At 35.1% G+C, this 17,108-nt stretch overlaps 2 protein-coding genes and 1 pseudogene across 4 annotated transcripts; all 3 read left to right on the forward strand.

Annotated features, from left to right (window-relative positions):
• Positions 1-3,981, forward strand: LOC120131419 (receptor-like serine/threonine-protein kinase NCRK). 3 transcript variants are annotated; one of them, XM_039148412.1, is made up of 10 exons: positions 1-18; positions 366-440; positions 688-807; positions 1,221-1,331; positions 1,562-1,843; positions 2,016-2,257; positions 2,368-2,664; positions 2,772-3,005; positions 3,096-3,323; positions 3,476-3,981. In XM_039148412.1, the coding sequence occupies exons 2-10, from the start codon at positions 371-373 to the stop codon at positions 3,803-3,805; spliced, it is 1,914 nt and encodes a 637-aa protein (XP_039004343.1). In that variant the 5' UTR covers positions 1-18; positions 366-370; the 3' UTR covers positions 3,806-3,981. The 3 variants fall into 3 exon arrangements, with proteins under 3 accessions (XP_039004343.1, XP_039004341.1, XP_039004342.1); XM_039148410.1 differs by lacking the exon at positions 1-18 and adding an exon at positions 53-194 and having other exon boundaries at positions 359-440; XM_039148411.1 differs by lacking the exon at positions 1-18 and adding an exon at positions 54-194.
• A 560-nt stretch (positions 3,982-4,541) lies between these two features.
• On the forward strand, positions 4,542-8,249 carry LOC120131378 (exosome complex component RRP41-like). The gene is made up of 7 exons (XM_039148385.1): positions 4,542-4,701; positions 5,836-5,914; positions 6,073-6,175; positions 6,307-6,427; positions 6,761-6,849; positions 7,605-7,754; positions 8,054-8,249. Exons 1-7 carry the CDS (start codon positions 4,563-4,565, stop codon positions 8,162-8,164), a joined length of 792 nt encoding a protein of 263 aa, XP_039004316.1. The 5' UTR covers positions 4,542-4,562; the 3' UTR covers positions 8,165-8,249.
• A 2,831-nt stretch (positions 8,250-11,080) lies between these two features.
• Positions 11,081-14,644, forward strand: LOC120131593 (annotated as a pseudogene).
• The last annotated feature ends 2,464 nt before the right edge of the window (positions 14,645-17,108 follow it).

The following is a 17,108-nucleotide window of genomic DNA, read 5'->3' on the forward strand; positions in this document are numbered from 1 at the left end:
TCGAGCTTCTCCCTGGAGGTTTGAACTCAAACACCCAAGCTTTTATTCTATATTTCTTCCCTCTTTCATTTTGCTGATCCCTTTTATCTAAAATGAACTCCAAGTTGACTTCCTCAATGAGGATTGAGATATCTTGTTGACTTTATGGTTTGGAAGTTCTGGAAACAACAAATCGAATTAAGTTTTCCAGCTAGGTAGGTTTCTGATTTTACTCTATATTAATGCAGTTGCTCATCTAAAATACTTAGGACGAATCAAATTAGGTAATTCATGATTCAGATTCTGTTGAAGCATTACATGACTTTCATTCTGGACTTGTATAACATAGAGATGACTAGATTTTTGTTTTCTGTCTTAGCGTTCAGGTCAAATGAAGCTCGAAGTAGAAGTTGCTCTTGCTTGTATCATTTGCTTGATTTCGATTCAGCAAAGCCTTTGTGGTTAGTATGAATATAACCATCTTTAAATCTCTCATTTTTTTTTCTTTAATTTTCTTTCTAATACCATATTACCATTGGAAATAGTGGGTTTTGGATGCACCTTTGCTTGGTTATGTGTTGGCAACCAAAGTTTAGCACTTTTTAAAGCATTTGCAGCCTGAAGACTTATAGATGCCTCTCGTTGTTTGTTTGCTATTTACATTAAATGCTACTTAGCTGAATCTCCTTGTGACCGCTTAAATGGCAGATGTATTTTCTAATACATCGGGCGGTAACAACTGGAAATGCACGTGCTCTTCCTTATATCCAGGAGACCCCAACTCTATCCTTAAATCTAACTGTTCTAGATCCTGTGATTGCAGTCCAGGTAACATGTTTATATTATTCTGATAGATTAATTCTGAAATCTTCAAACTACTTTCATATAGTTCTGCTGGTGTTAGGAATTGACAGAAGATGCTACTATTGCTGTTCGACTGCAATAAAGCCTCGAATTTAACCCACGTGCATATCCCATTGCTTTGTCAAAGTGAGGGTATCATGAAAATTCCATAGTAGTAGCATTTTGACAGATGATAGCAGGAAAATGGGTGAAATTACCCTGAATCTAAGTAGGATTTAGTTTGGAACTTTCCCACCTTTTCTCCTTTTGCACCAAATCTGCCTAATTATTGCATGATATTTCAAGTATACTTGTGCTAAGGATGATTCATGCTTTATGCAATGTCTTTTCACCGTCTTGTCGTATTTAAAAAACCAAATTGTGTGGCATCCTGGCAGTTGAATCAAGTGGAGATAGGTGGACATGTTTATGTGCCACTGATGGATTCCCAAATGTAGCAGTCGACAATCATGACACTACGTGTTTCTCAGCCTGCAACTGCACTGCTGGTATTTTCTTCCAACATAAAATGTCCAAATATAAATGTGTATTTCTGAAGAATAAAGTATAGTTCAGCTGCAGTTATGTGCCATTTCAGATGACCGGTGAACATTAATTATGCGTAGCAAGTAACTAATGCCTATCTAATCTTTGGTACCAAGTTTTTTTAATTTGAAGTGGCCAGTGTTGGGATCAAGGATTAGGAGCTTATTTACTTCTACTATACGTTTTTTTTCAGGGTCACTTCCTCGGGTGCCATCTTCAAGAAAGCATTTCACTAACAATGTTATCGTAATTGTCCTATTACTTTCTGTAATCTTCACAACTCTTGCACTCCTAGCTTCAGTAACATGCTATTTCTATAGAAAGGACAAGTGCCCCAAATGCCCCATCCAACCGTCAATGTTCTTGTCGGATATAGAATTTAGTTGCAGTAGTGCTACCAACTTAATTAGTCATAAGAGTTCTTTGGTGTCAGAAACTAAGATTAACGCCGGCTACCCCACTAGGCCTATTCCAGGTATGTAAGCTGTAATATGTTATAACTTCCATTCTTTGATGACATGATTTTTTTTTAGTTATGCTTCTATTCAGAACTCTCAACCATTTTTTTTTGGCAATACTAGCACTCTAGTATTCATCATTCTGAACTTGGTTTGGATATGTAAAGCATGATGTCTGGTCTATTTCAGGTTGCTTTCAAAAGGCTTCATTCCTTCACCGGAGCAAAATGGGGACTGTACTTGGAACAGTTTTTCAGTTTGCCTACTCCGAACTGGAAAATGCAACCAACAAGTTCTCTGATTCTAACCTCATAGGACTCGGAGGAAGTAGTTATGTGTATCAGGGCCAGCTCAAGGATGGAAGAATTGTTGCAGTAAAACGACTTAAAGTTCAAGGAGGACCCGATGCAGATTCCATCTTTTCGAAAGAGGTACAATCTCAAGTTGCCTTTCTTTGTTAATGAAAAGTCTAATTTATTTTAATGAACGTTATGTTGTTCCCAAAAACACAATAATGTATTTACAGCGTTGTTCTGCTTAGGTTGAGTTGTTGTCGAGGCTACATCATTGTCATGTAGTGCCTTTGCTTGGCTATTGTTCGAAATCCAGTGGGAAACGTGATAAGAGACTGCTAGTATTTGAGTACATGCCTAATGGTAATTTGAGGGATTGTTTGAATGGGGTTTGGGGGCAGAATATTTCCTGGGAAGCTCGTGTTTCGATTGCCATGGGAGCTGCAAAGGGCTTGGAATATCTTCATGAAGCGGCTGCTCCTAGAATTTTGCATAGAGATGTAAAATCCACAAATATTCTTCTTGATAAGAACTGGAGTGCAAAAGTAAGGATAAAACAACAAAAAAATACGTATCGAGTACACTTGACAAAGGAATGCTAAAATAAACCATGTACATATGAATTTCTAACATAAGTACTGAACATGTTCAGATAACCGATCTTGGCATGGCCAAACGTTTAAGAGCTGATGGAGCTCCCAGCACTTCCAGTTCTCCAGCAAGAATGCAAGGAACCTTTGGTTATTTTGCACCAGAGTATGCAATTGTTGGAAGAGCCTCACTTATGTCAGATGTTTTCAGTTTCGGTGTAGTTCTTTTGGAACTGATCACTGGTCGACAACCGATCCATAAATCAAACAACAAAGAAGAAAGTCTTGTTATATTGGTAAAGTAGCTTGTTTGCATGTGCTAAAGTATCTGGATGTTGGTGGATATGATGCTTAAAACATTTGTTTACACTTTGTCTCCCATTCAGGCTACCCCTCTGTTACAGGATTGTAAGTCAGTGACCTCAGAGTTACCCGACCCTCGTTTGAAAGGCAAATTTCCAGAAGGAGAGATGCAGGTAATGGCTTACCTAGCAAAGGAGTGCTTGCTGTTGGACCCTGATGCTCGGCCGACAATGGGTGAGGTTGTTCAAACACTCTCGACTATTGCTCCAGATAAATCTAAAAGAAGAAATATTCGTGTAAACTTTCTCCAGGTAATGTTTTGAAATCCGCTTAGAAGCTGCTACTATGCGATTTGTTTGCCTTTGCTCGATGATTATTTACACTGAACAATTGGAGGGCTGCTATGTCTGCTTACCTTTTTAAATGAATCCAATAACATCACCATTTTCTGTTCACTATGCAGATGTCATCCTCCCTTAAGAATGAAGCTCCTGCAGAAAGACATCAAAGGGTAATTGAGGCTTTATATGATACAGAGGAGCACATGCCAACTACACCTACTAAGTCAACCAAGAGCACACTGCCATCACATATAGACGGTATTGGACTTGTCGAAAGACGAAGAGATGCCGTTTCTGAGTGCATGGAGAGACTGGTTCTTTTGAGTTCCAACGCTAGGAGTTTGTGTGTCCCTGATGATGAAGCAGTGGACTTAACTGAACCTCGACTCGAGTCATTCCACATGGCAAATGTTAGGTCCCCCAGAGAAGAACTATCCCACAGACAGGATTAACATACATTGCCCACAAGCTCCTCCTTTCCTTTCTGCCTTGTACTCTTAAAAGGGCACCGCAGAGGAAGAGAGGAGGGTTTTCAAGAAATTATTTATTTCATATTGTATTGTTTGTTGAGTTTATTTAGAAGAATGGGACAAAGACGAGTTGTATCACATTTCACTCGTTTGTACAGAAAGTTATACGAAATTGAGAAATCAACTGAGGTTTGAAACTGCAGGTGCATTGATCTTTTTTCAGCTTTTTTGATGACTTCACTTGCTTGAAGCTAAGCAAGATTCACTTTAATTTTTCATATATCTCCTCATTTGAGGATGAGTTGACATCAAACATTCAAATTTCCAAGTCTTGAATTGTCTCACTCAGCCTATTGCTATTATTAAATCCAAATTGAACCCAACTAAGTCATTGTAAGAGTAATTTGCCTTTGAGAGACACAATTTTATTATAACTAATATTTTTTAATTATTTTTTCATAAACATATTTTTATTTAAAATATTCGATCATAACACAGATATAACAAAATTTAACATAATTAAAATTATTTTAATCTATCAAATAACTAAAATAAATCACATTGTTTCTAAATTATTTTCACTTGAAATCAACTTATTAAGCCATATATTTTTCTACTCGTCAAAACGCATCGTCTTGACCTAGCAGACGAAACAATAAAACCTTAAACTACTTGAAAGTTTACAGCAGAGCTGCGACCGGAACGGAGTCAATAGAGGAGAAAATCAAGAAGAAAAACCATGGCCGCAAAGCCCGGTATAGCTCCGACAACGTATTCGCCGAATCTTGTCCAGAAAACCCGCCCACCCATTTTCAAAGACAATGATCTCGATTGGGTCCGACCTGATGGCCGCGGTTTCCACCAGTGTCGACCAGCATGTAAATCTTCTTCTTCTTCTTATTATTGTTGTTGTTCTTTTTGTTTTTACCATTATCATGGTTATTGTTAACTTGGTTTTAATTTATATTTTATATTGCAAATAAAGTTGAAAACTATGATATCTTCGAGATACTAGTCTGTTGATTCTTTGTTAATCATCCTTGAGAAAAAAAAATATTTCCTTTTTCTTTTGTGCGTCTCTTTATGTCGGTGTTGTTCATTACCTGGGTATGGGAATAGTCTTGTGTTCTCCATTGCTTTCTAGAATATGGTCATTTCATTGAGTACTTAAGTGGTTTTGCTTCATTGCGGTTTTTTATTACTCGTGCCGGAATGTTATATCGTTGGTTCTTAGAACTCCTTTCTTATTTTTATATTAACATTTGAATGTTCATGCTTAAGGCTGTGCTTGGTTGAGTGGAGAGATGGAAAGAGGTAGTGGGAAAGTGGAAATAAATTAAAATTTGAGAATGCTTGGCAGTAAAGATTCAGAGTAAATAAAATAAAAGAGATAACCATTTTCCATTCTAATGCTCAAGAACAAACTATTCCGAATTGGGATGATAAGAGGAGAGAAAATGAGGGAGGGATAAAAGTTAGTTTAAAAATTATGCATTTCCTAAAAGTTTCATTTTCTTTCTTCTCGGTTTTCAACTCTACCTAGCAATGAACGGAAAGAAAGTTAATTTTTCTCTCAAAATTTTCATCTTTCCTACCAAGCTCACCAACAAAAAGAATTTATTCTATCTTTCTATTTTTCAATAGTCTAGTGCTCTCCAATCTCCATTGCTTTCTATAATAAGGCCATTTCAATGAGTAGTTACGTGATTTTGCTGCTTTGTGATTTGTTATTACCGGTGCCAGAATGTTATCAATCTTTGGTTCTTTTGACTCCTTATTTTATATAAAATTCACATGTTTGTTCTTAAATAGAGCATGAGAAATCCGTAGTGGTATAATTGTCATGCTGCGGACAATGGATTTTCTCGTAGTTTTTTGGCATCTAGAAGCTAAGGAAGATGGACTCTTATAGAAAAATTATGGATAATTCTTTATATCCACTTGTAAATGGATTTTTCATGTATTCTGCCCTGCTGACTTGAAATGAATCCTCAAATGTTGGTGTTTTGTAGTTTTCAGGACAGGTGCAGTAAACTCTGCTTCTGGATCTGCTTATGCAGAGCTTGGGAATACCAAGGTCATTGTATCTGTGTGAGTATAACATCATCTGTGTGAAATTTCCATATTCTTTTTTATACTATTTTAAAGATTTTATAACCCTTTGCTTTATTTTGCAAAAATTTCTTTCAAATACTGATATTTTCTGTGATTACTCTACATGCATGTGTTATTCGTACTGAATTATTTAGTTTTGGGCCAAGAGAAAGTAAGAAAGCAATGATGTACAGTGATACTGGGAGGTTAAATTGCAATGTCAGCTATACAACATTTGGCACTCCAGTTCGAGGACAGGTATGTGAGATGATTGGAAGTGCCAATCTTTTCTGGTGCCATTGGATTATATATGTAGTATCTTTGATTTAGTCTCTTTTAATTCTTTTCTTCAATTAAGTTGATCTATTTCTTGATCTCCCTTTCCTTAGGGATCAGATCACAAAGAGTTTTCCTCAATGCTTCATAAAGCTTTGGAAGGTGCAATAATGTTGGAAACATTTCCCAAGACCACCGTGGATGTCTTTGCATTGGTGTTGGAATCTGGGGGCAGTAAGTATTCTCATCAATCCTTAGTAATTAGGCTTGAAACTGGCCTGTTGTTTTTTCTGATACAGATGCCTTTTTCATATCTTTTTTGTTTTATTTCATAACCTGTCTATTCTTTTGATCCTTCTTATGGCATCTTTCATAAAGTTGGTTCTTTTTCTTACAATTACTGTTTCACATAATGCTTGTTTCATTAAATAAGTATTTAACAATGCTGTAGATGATTGTTGGGTGTCAAAAAAATTAGCTATAAAATGAAAATTCTTATGTGCTATGGATATGGCCCAAAATTCTTTTATTTCCATTTGTTAATAAGCTTCATAACATTGGTTACAGGTGATATTCCTGTGGTGATATCGTGTGCTAGTCTTGCCCTTGCAGATGCTGGGATCATGATGTATGACCTTGTTGCTGCAGTTTCTGTGGTAAGTGTCTTTGTTTTGCCTTAAGCATTATGATCATTATGCAGACATAAGTTTGAGCACGCTTTCCTGCTCGTTTGTTCTCATTTCACTTTGCTTTAGTTCAGGTTGGCTGCCTTATTATGCACTGCCCTTACCTATGTTACTCCAACTCTTCATTTCCCTTGAAATATATGTCTGATGCGTATTCAAACATGAGAATGAGAAACTGTCCTTTAATCATGGAAGATTTTGTTTTTTTTTTGAGGGGGGTGGTAAAAAGAAAAAAAGAAGAAGAGCGTGCCAGAGTCTGTCAGACGCATACTCATATCTAATACTCACTCCCAAATCCAATTTACGTAAGCAACTTACTATCTGTACTAGTAAAATATTATGACTCCGCTATTATTGATGATGCTAGTGCATTTATATCAGTTACATGCCAATAGATTTGGCGCTCCACTATTATTGATGATGCTAGTGCATTTATATCAGTTACATGCCAAAAGATTTGAAGATGTACTTAATTTAGTTGGTGATTGAGAACAGTAGAACTGGGATTGATAATACATTGCTAAAACCTGGAAAACAAAAAGGCACATTGATATTCAGAAGCTTGTTCTTCGCTGCATGGCATTTTACAATTCTTCAAATTCCAATCTCTGACCCATGATGGAATGGTTTTGTCCTTTCTATTCTAACCTTCAACGGTGAATACTGTTCGAGTTCCTCTTTGAAGAACTTTTTCACGTGTTTAATGCATGATTTTGGTTTTTTAGGCCTGTCTAGGGAAAAACCTTGTGATTGATCCTATTCTTGAAGAGGAAAGCTACCAAGATGGAAGCTTAATGCTTACATGTATGCCTTCTCGTTATGAGGTTACTCAACTAACATTTACGGGAGAATGGCCAACCCCAGACATTAATGAGGTATGTCTTACCATCTACTACTCATTAAGATTTGCTTAAATTTGGGGCATCTGATTCCTGCAAATCAAATGCTATAGTATTTGGAACCCGACCCTTTATTTCACCTTAAGTGCCATTAACTCTTTCAGTCTAATCATGTCCAATACTGACATATATATTCAAACATGGGTAATTTCCAAATATATGTAAAAACCTAAAAAAAAAAGAGAGTATACTTGTATCCATCAAATACCGATATCCGACACTCACCTTAAATAACATAAGCTGTGGTTATAATATTTGCTTCTATATATATACAGGCAATGCAGCTTTGCCTTGATGCTTGCAATAAGCTTGGTAAAGTGATGAGGACATGTTTGAAAGAAGCGGCATCTGCTTCACAAGAGGAGAAATTAGATGTATGTTTTTAATATTTTGTTTTCACCATACAGTCTTGCTTTCTTTTTCGTTTCGACCTCTTCTTTTCACTGAGAATTTTGTAGCTGAGTTCACTTTCCCTCGTTTCAAATGTTATATATCTTTATTCAAGTCCCATCAAAGAAATTTATCATAAGTGGCAGTTAATCTTTTGCCGGTTTTTACGCAAAATTGTACAGATAATTAGATAGATATTGCATAACTAAGGTTCAAACTGCTGCAAAAGTAAAAGCCATGCCCAAGTCAATTTCGTTAGCCTTCTCTTCTCTTCCCTTCTAAGTTATCTTCCCGGTTCCTTTGACATCTTTAAAAATATACCTTATATTGAATTTTAAAGACAAAATATGTAAAATTGCCCATAAAAATGTTAATAAGGCCTGATAAATCAAGTTTTTTTTTAGTAATTTGGGTAAGTACAAGACGATATTTGTTCAAAAATAATTCTTAACCATTTCACATTAATTGCCCGTACCTTCGACATTCCTGGTGCTCAAACTCGAGACCTCAAGGAATAATAATAATTCTTTTACTATCGAGTTTAAATAAATAAATTTATATTTATGTTTATCTAAGAATTTTAAAATTATGTATATTTATATTTGTAACTTTGATATTTATAAATTCATTCATTTAATGTATACTAATTTAAAATGTTTAAAAATATTAAATAGATATTTTCACGAAAGAGTTTATAAATATATCCGTAAATATTAAAAAAACTATTCATAAGTTTGTTGTATATAAATCAAATCATATATAAGTATATAAATCCCCTATCATATATATAAGTTCTCAATTTATTTATTTATTTAGGTTGTACTTCCGACTCTCAAGGTTTTGTCTTCATTAATCCGGACCGACTTGAGTCACACAAGTGTCTTTGGTAGTTGAGTCTTCCAGCGAGGATTTTCTGCATACATAAGGACTCGAACTCGAGACTTGTTTAAACAATATCAAACTGCTTACCACTTGAACCGACCTTGTTGATATTAATTTATTTTTTCATTTGTATTTAAAACGTACTTTATACTTAAAAAACTATGATTTTTTTTAAACCGTACATGTCAACAAGAAAACGGAGGAAAAGGAAATTTATACTATTTATATATAGGGATGGTCAAAAAGTATGAACCCGATGGGTTACGACCAAACCCGATCTTATAGGATTTTTTTTTGAAATTTCAGGGTTTGAGACGGCAGGATTAATTATATGATAAATAATTTTGGGATGGGTCGGGGCGGATTTAAGGTGAAAAAATCAACCCGACCCGACCCGGTTTAAATTATTAACTTTCTTTTATATTTATATAATATATTTAAGATTTTAAGGATTTTTATTTTTATATTATTAAAATATATTATTTGATTATTAAAATATAAAAATTATTATATAATATATTATTTTAATGATTTAAAATATAATAAATAATTATAAATATATTATTATAAAATATATTGTTTTAAAATGTTAATATATTCGGGTCGGGTCAGTCATGATCCTTTTTTAATCTAAAAATCGGTACGGGATTAGGGCAGAGAAATATTAAAATTTAGCGGGGCGGGTGGGATCTGGTTTAAATAATATAATTTCAGGTCGGGGCGGCCAAAAACCCGGCTTGCCCCACCTCGTGCCCATCCCTCTTTTTATTATTAATCTAGGGTAAGTACAAGACATTATTTATTCTAAGATAACTCTCAACCTCTTAATATTGAACGTTTACACCCTTCACATTATTGCTCAAACTCGAATCTCATGAAACGATATCTGTTCCTTTACAATATAGATCATTGTTCCCAATTTATATAACCATCATCTTGCAATTTTAAACTTACCATACATCAATGGACGAAACGTGTCAAGATTCCTTTGGCATTCGATTCTAATGTAGTCAACTCCTCGGATCATACACAACAGATATATAAAACAAATCACAAATGTAGATTTACGAACTAAAAATAAAATTAAAAAAAATGTACACAAACAGAATCCTCTTCACCTTTCGATTTTCTTCTTCTTTTTTCTTTTGTTTTAGAAGACAAACTCATATGAATCTGTCTCTCTGTCTTTATCTTCCCAGCTCCGATAATTAATTTTAGGATAAATTACACGCTTGCTCACTAAACTTTACTTTCTCTCCTGTTTCACTCACGTATTTTTAATTTTTTTAATTTGCTCACTAAACTTTAGACATTGAACTTTTTAGTAACTCGGTCGTTAAATTTCTAACGGTGTTATAAAGTTGCTAAATTAAAATTAAAAAAAATTAAAAGTACATTTAGTGAAATAGTAGAGAGGATAAAGTTCAGTAAGTAAATGTATGACATGATTTATTATTAAAATAAGCCACATAAGCACCCTGTTACTGATTAAACATTTGAGTGACAAAAAAGTTTAATATCTAAAGTTTAATGAGTAAATTGAAAAAAATTAAAAGTATAGTGAGTGAAATAGTAGAGATAGTAAAGTTTAGTGAGTAAGTGTGTAATTTACCCTTAATTTTATCATTTGAAAAGTTCCGGTAAAACGTTACTTTATGAATTCGTACCGGTTTTAATTACTTAGTATCAACTCTTGCCGTCACTTTATCGGAATTCTTTGGTTTCTAAGTTACTAAAGTTTTTGATAATACAACAAAACCCCATCAATTTAAGGCGTGTACATCGAGAAAGGTTCCTTGTTCTCACAATGGAAAGTTTTGTTTAAACTTTCCATTTCCAGTTATTTAAAAAAAAAATCATGATTACAAAAGAAACTCAGTCTTCCTCGGGATTTTTTCATGGTTTTGGTCTTGTGTTGTAAGCTTTCTCTAGCTGTTTCTCATGTCCCTGTTTGTTGGAATCAGTATATATTGAACTATTTTCAGAATCGTATTCCTTTTTAGCTTTGTTTTACTAACTTATTCATGAAGTCAAGGTCAATGTTCTACCTTCCATATTTCTCTTAGCCGACTAAATTTCTAAGATGGTGTCAACAGTGAATGCATGACTTCTAAGCCATTATTTATTTGCTGTTTCTTTCTTTCCTTTTTATGAGGGTATCAATTTTTTTAAATTTTGGGTGTTTGATTTTGATTCCATGTATGCAATAAAATATAGATAGTTTCATGGCAATTTGATATATTCTTTTCCTGCTTCAACTCGTGCTGACAAACATAGAAAACCAGACATATTTTCTGTGTTGGTCTGGGAGGGAACCCTTTATGAAGCTTTGAATGAAGAAATGGATCACGTTTTTTGACCAGCTCTTTCGCCTTTAGAACTGCTTCATGTTCAAGTTGAGTTAAATCTTTTGTGCCAGTGGTCACATGATTCCTGGTTCAAGTAGCCGTACAACGGGGGTTTTCCTGCTCTTGTAGCTTTGTGTTCTTCCCACTTGCCTACGTTAACATCACTTGATTCGTGGTCTCATATCCATAAACTGTTTGTTAATTGGCCTGCAACTGTGTAAAGTTCTTTTCCCTCTTTCTCTCTCTCTCGTCCTTCTGCAGATCAAATCTGGTAATAACTAAAACGACATCGGACGAAAAAGCCATGGGGTATGGTAATTCAAGATCTGTAAGGTTTGTTCCATCTTTGTTCTTCGATGATTTCAATTAGTTTTTACATGAGTGTCAACAATTCGAAAATAACTATATGGAGCAATCTTAATGTATGTTTTCAGATTTCAAGATGATCTTGAATTGCCAAAGCTCCACAACAGCATTAATGGGGATGGTATGAATATGATAAAGCTGAAATACAACATTGACGGGACCAAAATACCAGAGCTTGGCACCAAGAAGGCCGACAAGGAGTTTCCTACTAGTAGGACAGGCAAATCCTTAAAAGCTAAAGTGCTGTCCAGGGTTCTCTGAGGATTTCGAGAGAGTGAAGAAGAAGATTTTGGATCCCCGGGGACCTGTTATTCACCGGTGGAACAAGATTTTTCTAGTATCATGCATAGTCTCTTTGTTTGTGGATCCTCTCTTCTTTTATTTGTCAGTAGTTTGGGAAGAAGTCTGCATTGATATTGGAATCCCACATGAAGTTATCCTCTCCATAGTTAGATCATTGGCTGATGCCTTCTATATAATTCAGATTTTCATTCGATTTCGGACAGCTTATGTCGCGCCTCCTTCTCGTGTATTTGGGAGAGGAGAGCTTGTTATAGATTCCAGGAAGATTGCTTCCAGGTACCTTCAGAAGAGTTTCTGGATTGATTTAATTGCTGCCTTACCCCTTCCTCAGGTATGTGTAAAACTAAGGCATACATATTTTTCTTTTTCTTTTTGCTGCATAGGCTCAATTTGCTTGCATCCCAGGTTTTGATTTGGATAATCATTCCAAATCTCAGAGATTCAACAATGACAAACACGAAAAACGTTCTCCGGTTCATAATCATTTTTCAGTACCTTCCAAGACTTTTTCTAATATTTCCACTCTCATCACAAATTGTCAAGGCCACTGGTGTTGTTACAGAAACAGCATGGGCTGGCGCTGCTTATAACCTGATTCTCTACATGCTGGCTAGCCATGTAAGTGATTCTGAAACCTGTAAACTATGATTCTACAAACAAAAATGCCTGCTTGAGTAAAAAAAATTAACTTATTCCAATCTTTCTTAAAAAGGTTTTAGGAGCTAGCTGGTACCTTCTCGCGATAGAGCGACAAGAAGCATGCTGGAGGAGTGCCTGTAATCGCGAGGAGTCAATTTGTCAGTATAAATTCTTTGATTGCCACAGGATTAATGATTCTGGCAGGGAGACCTGGTTCAGGTCCAGCAATATTACTGGCCTATGCAGTCCGAGTTCCGGCTTCTATCGGTTTGGTATATATGGTGATGCATTGATATTTGATGTTACAACCGCACCATTCTTCAACAAGTACTTTTATTGCCTTTGGTGGGGTTTAAGGAACTTGAGGTCAGTTGTTTTCTCAAGATTTTCTTTTTAAGTGTATTTCCAGCTGCAGTATAGCTCTAGGATCTTAGAACTAACCTAACTGCTAATGAAACATAAGAATGATATATTTATTGCTTAAACTCTAATGCTCTCTCTTTTATTACATGCAGTTCTTTGGGTCAGAATCTTGACACATGCACTTATGTGGGTGAAATAATTTTTGCCACTATTATTGCAGCTCTTGGTTTGGTTCTCTTTGCACTGCTCATTGGGAATATGCAAGTAAGTCCTCCAAGTGATTTCCACAACATTTTCATCAAGTGATTTCCACAACTTCCTCCTTAGTTATGTCTTCACATGATCTTGAATTCCCCCAAAATGTTTGATGTCATGAACTTGATTTCTTCCGTAATTTGCACTGTCGTAATGTTCCACTGGCAGACATACCTTCAATCGACAACTGTTCGGTTGGAAGAATGGAGAATCAAGAGAACCGATACCGAGCAATGGATGCGCCACAGGCAACTTCCTCCTGAGTTAAGGCAATCCGTGAGAAAATATGATCAGTACAAATGGCTAGCTACAAGAGGAGTTAATGAAGAAGCTTTACTCAAAGGTCTTCCCTTGGATCTACGTAGAGACATCAAACGCCACCTCTCTCTCGACCTTGTTCGACGGGTAAGTTATGAGACCCCAACAACATTAGACATCATGCAACAATTATAGCTTGATATGTAACTATATTTATCGAACCAACAGGTACCGTTGTTTGATCAAATGGATGAAAGAATGTTAGATGCAATATGTGAGACTTAAACCTGCATTGTGCACCGAAGACATGATCCTAGTTCGTGAAGGTGATCCAGTCAACGAGATGCTCTTCATAATCTGAGGCCACCTAGATTCTTACACTACGAATGGTGGCCGTACCGGATTCTTCAATTCATGCAAGATTGGTCCGGGAGACTTCTGCGGTGGGGAGCTGCTGACATGGGCGTTGGATCCTCGTCCTAGTGTATTCTCCCATGTTCAACCCGCACGGTTAAAGCAATATCAGAAGTAGAGGTCTTTGCTCTGAGAGCCGAAGACCTCAAGTTTGTGGCATCACAGTTCCGAAGACTACATAGTAAACGGCTAAGACACAAATTCCGTTTTTACTCGCACCAGTGGAGAACATGGGCTGCCTGCTTCATACAAGCAGCATGACGTCGGTTTAAAAGACGAAAAGAAGCGGCTGAACTACGAGCTAAAGAGAGCCAAATGATGGCTACTGAAGCTGAAGCACCGGCACCTGGTTCAGGGTTGGTTGCAACCAGGCTAGCAGTAAGCACTAGGAGGGGTGTCAATCATAACCATTCAGGGTCTGATACTGGGGCTGTAAGCTCCCTGCAGAAACCGGCAGAGCCAGTTTTTTTCTGTAGATGAGGAATGAATTTGGTTTCACTCCCAAACGGGGATCTAGTGTGTAGGTAATCACCTAGCAGTGCCTGTAAATTTTCTTTGTTTCTTCAATTGCATGTAAACAAAAGTGGAGTGAATTATTGTTTCAATATTTAGATCTATATATACATTACAAGGTGGAAATTCCTTACAGTTTAAAACTTCCTTTTTCCAGTCATATTAAAGCCGAGAAACAGGAGATTTTAGTGACGTGCTCTGGAAAACTGGGCTTACAATCATTTTTATTTTTGGTTCTGCAAACTTATTTCAATATTCTGCAATTTAGGCGATCAACATCTTTCCATGTTTACATCTTTATCCCACAAACCTAGTTCCTGGTTGAACTCTAGTCTAAGGGGTCCCCACCTCAGTGCCTTTCATTGAGCGGCCCATACAAACAAGACGTGACCAAAATTTTATGTATATGGTATAAATTTAAGAAATTATAATAAAAATTTTAAGAGGTGTGAAATTATAAAATTTTAATAATACGAAATTAGATAACATAAAATACAAAAAATAAAATACCATCCCAGCACTTCTTTAATCTATCCCTGCTTGCAAATGATCTTTAAGACCATTTCAAGGATACAGTAAAGACTAACGTCTAAGGTTGAGCTCTAATTTTATATCATTCAAGGGTTTATTGATTTAATTAAAACTCGATGTACAATCAAATGTGGGGAATATTCCTGTGGATGAGTTCCCATGATATTATATGAAATATATGGGCTACTCTATGACCACCGACTTGTAGGACAAAAGAAGCTATGCCCACTTGCATTGGGTTTCTAAAACTATTTTGAAAAAAAAAACAGTCTAAACTAAAAATATATATATTATAACGAATCTCGTCACGTTTATATTTCAAATTTTAAGAAAAATAATAAATTATTAAATCAGAAGTATCGGTCTAATAAAATATTTTTTTTATTAAAATTCATCACATCGACATAATGAGTTCAATGAAAACTGTAACAAATATCGTAGATCTTAAAATAAATTTTTATGTGTCTTTAATTGTTTTGGTCAGTAGCCGTATTGGGCCAGAAAACCAAGAGCCACGTCCATTGGATTTGGACAGAAGTTCATGATCGGTTCCATGGATTTGAATTTGAAATGGAAATGAAAAAGCAAACCCGCATTTCAACTTCATTGTAATTTAGAAGGAAAGTGGGAGGCCCATACACAAAACCATACACATTTATCGAAAATGTTGTAATTGTTAACAAGATAAATAACATTATATCACTATGCTTTTATTTTTAATATCAAAAATGATATTAAATTATAAATAGATACGATTATAATATTAAATTTTAATTTTACATGTAATTATACTACCTGATCATTGAGTGTCAAAAGATGTGTTTAACATGGATTGATGATGTAAAAATAATCGCTTTGGTAAGAATATATCAATGGTTAAAATGATGTCGTTTTTAGGATTATGTTAATCTTTTAATATGTATATTGTTTTTGTCACTAAAATTTTCAATCATTGATGGTGATTGCTCGTCACGGATTGTCATTTGTGAGAATATTGATACTAAAATATTTACATTCCATTTTTTTTATCGTGAATTGATTTTTCACGAAACTCACTTAAATTTGATAAAATTCTATTTGAAGACTCAATAGGTTAATAATTCAATCTCCTCAGACGATCATTCAATGAGATAATTTTGAGGTATACTATTTATCTTCTCAAAATAAAGTTTAGTAACATTTGAATTTTCAACAACAAAAAAACACCGCCAACCTTCTAAATTTGAGAAAGCCCGAAAATCTCGCAAAATGGTATTTTTTTTATTTAGTTTCGTGCATTTTAAAGAGATTTTGAGAAAATCCAAATCGACAAAATCGTAGAGAAAAATGAGGCATGTTTATATGTATATAGAGTGGCCATAAAAGCCTATCTCAAACAAATTATAATTTTACTTTATATATTTATACAATAATATCCGTCTATATATTATTTTCTTTCAATTAAATCATTATTTTTATTGAATAAAAATAATATTTTTAATGAATATATTATTTTAGGTCGGATCCGGTCAAATTCAGATTTTATATAAAAAAAATTGGATGAAAATCTGACCCGACCCAAGCCGACCATACCCATCCCTAATCTCAATGATTATGATGTAACTCTAGGTGCCCATTTTCTTTGACTGGCTCTCTTACCCTTTCAATCCCACCGATTCCTTTCCCTACCAAACGGGACATCACCAAAAACATTTCTTTTATGCTTTCTTAGGCCAATCCCCCCTTTTAAAGCATCAAACTAAGAAATATGGTTGTAACTATATCTTGACACTACAAATTATTGTCATTTTTTTGGTCTTTGTGATTCCATTTCACATGGTTAAAAGATTTTAGGTCATCATTAATGCTGGACAATGTAGATATCATACACAAAAAGCACACATTTTCACAACATGAAGAAAAAAAATAACTTTTATGTTGGAGAAAGGCCAACTTTTTAATGATAAAACACTAAAGTGGACACATTTGATGTGGAGTTAAAAATCTTTCAAGTTCACCTGTAAAAAGAGGGACAGTTATAATAAGTAGTAGCATTCTGTAAGCACAAATAAAACAGAGTTGGGCCCCG

The sequence above is a fragment of the Hibiscus syriacus genome, unplaced genomic scaffold (genome assembly GCF_006381635.1).
Source record: "Hibiscus syriacus cultivar Baekdansim isolate YM2019G1 unplaced genomic scaffold, ASM638163v2 tig00110556_pilon, whole genome shotgun sequence".
In the NCBI taxonomy this organism is placed as follows: Eukaryota; Viridiplantae; Streptophyta; class Magnoliopsida; order Malvales; family Malvaceae; genus Hibiscus; species Hibiscus syriacus.

Bases quoted from the DNA above. Each gene is read 5' to 3' on its own strand.
- LOC120131419 (XM_039148412.1), top strand. From the start codon at position 371: ATGAAGCTCGAAGTAGAAGTTGCTCTTGCTTGTATCATTTGCTTGATT. The intron at 1,332-1,561 runs GTATTTTCTTCC...GTTTTTTTTCAG, and splicing joins AGCCTGCAACTGCACTGCTG to GGTCACTTCCTCGGGTGCCA. The intron at 2,258-2,367 runs GTACAATCTCAA...TGTTCTGCTTAG, and splicing joins ATTCCATCTTTTCGAAAGAG to GTTGAGTTGTTGTCGAGGCT.
- LOC120131378 (XM_039148385.1), top strand. From the start codon at position 4,563: ATGGCCGCAAAGCCCGGTATAGCTCCGACAACGTATTCGCCGAATCTT. The intron at 4,702-5,835 runs GTAAATCTTCTT...GGTGTTTTGTAG, and splicing joins CCACCAGTGTCGACCAGCAT to TTTTCAGGACAGGTGCAGTA. The intron at 6,850-7,604 runs GTAAGTGTCTTT...TTGGTTTTTTAG, and splicing joins TTGTTGCTGCAGTTTCTGTG to GCCTGTCTAGGGAAAAACCT.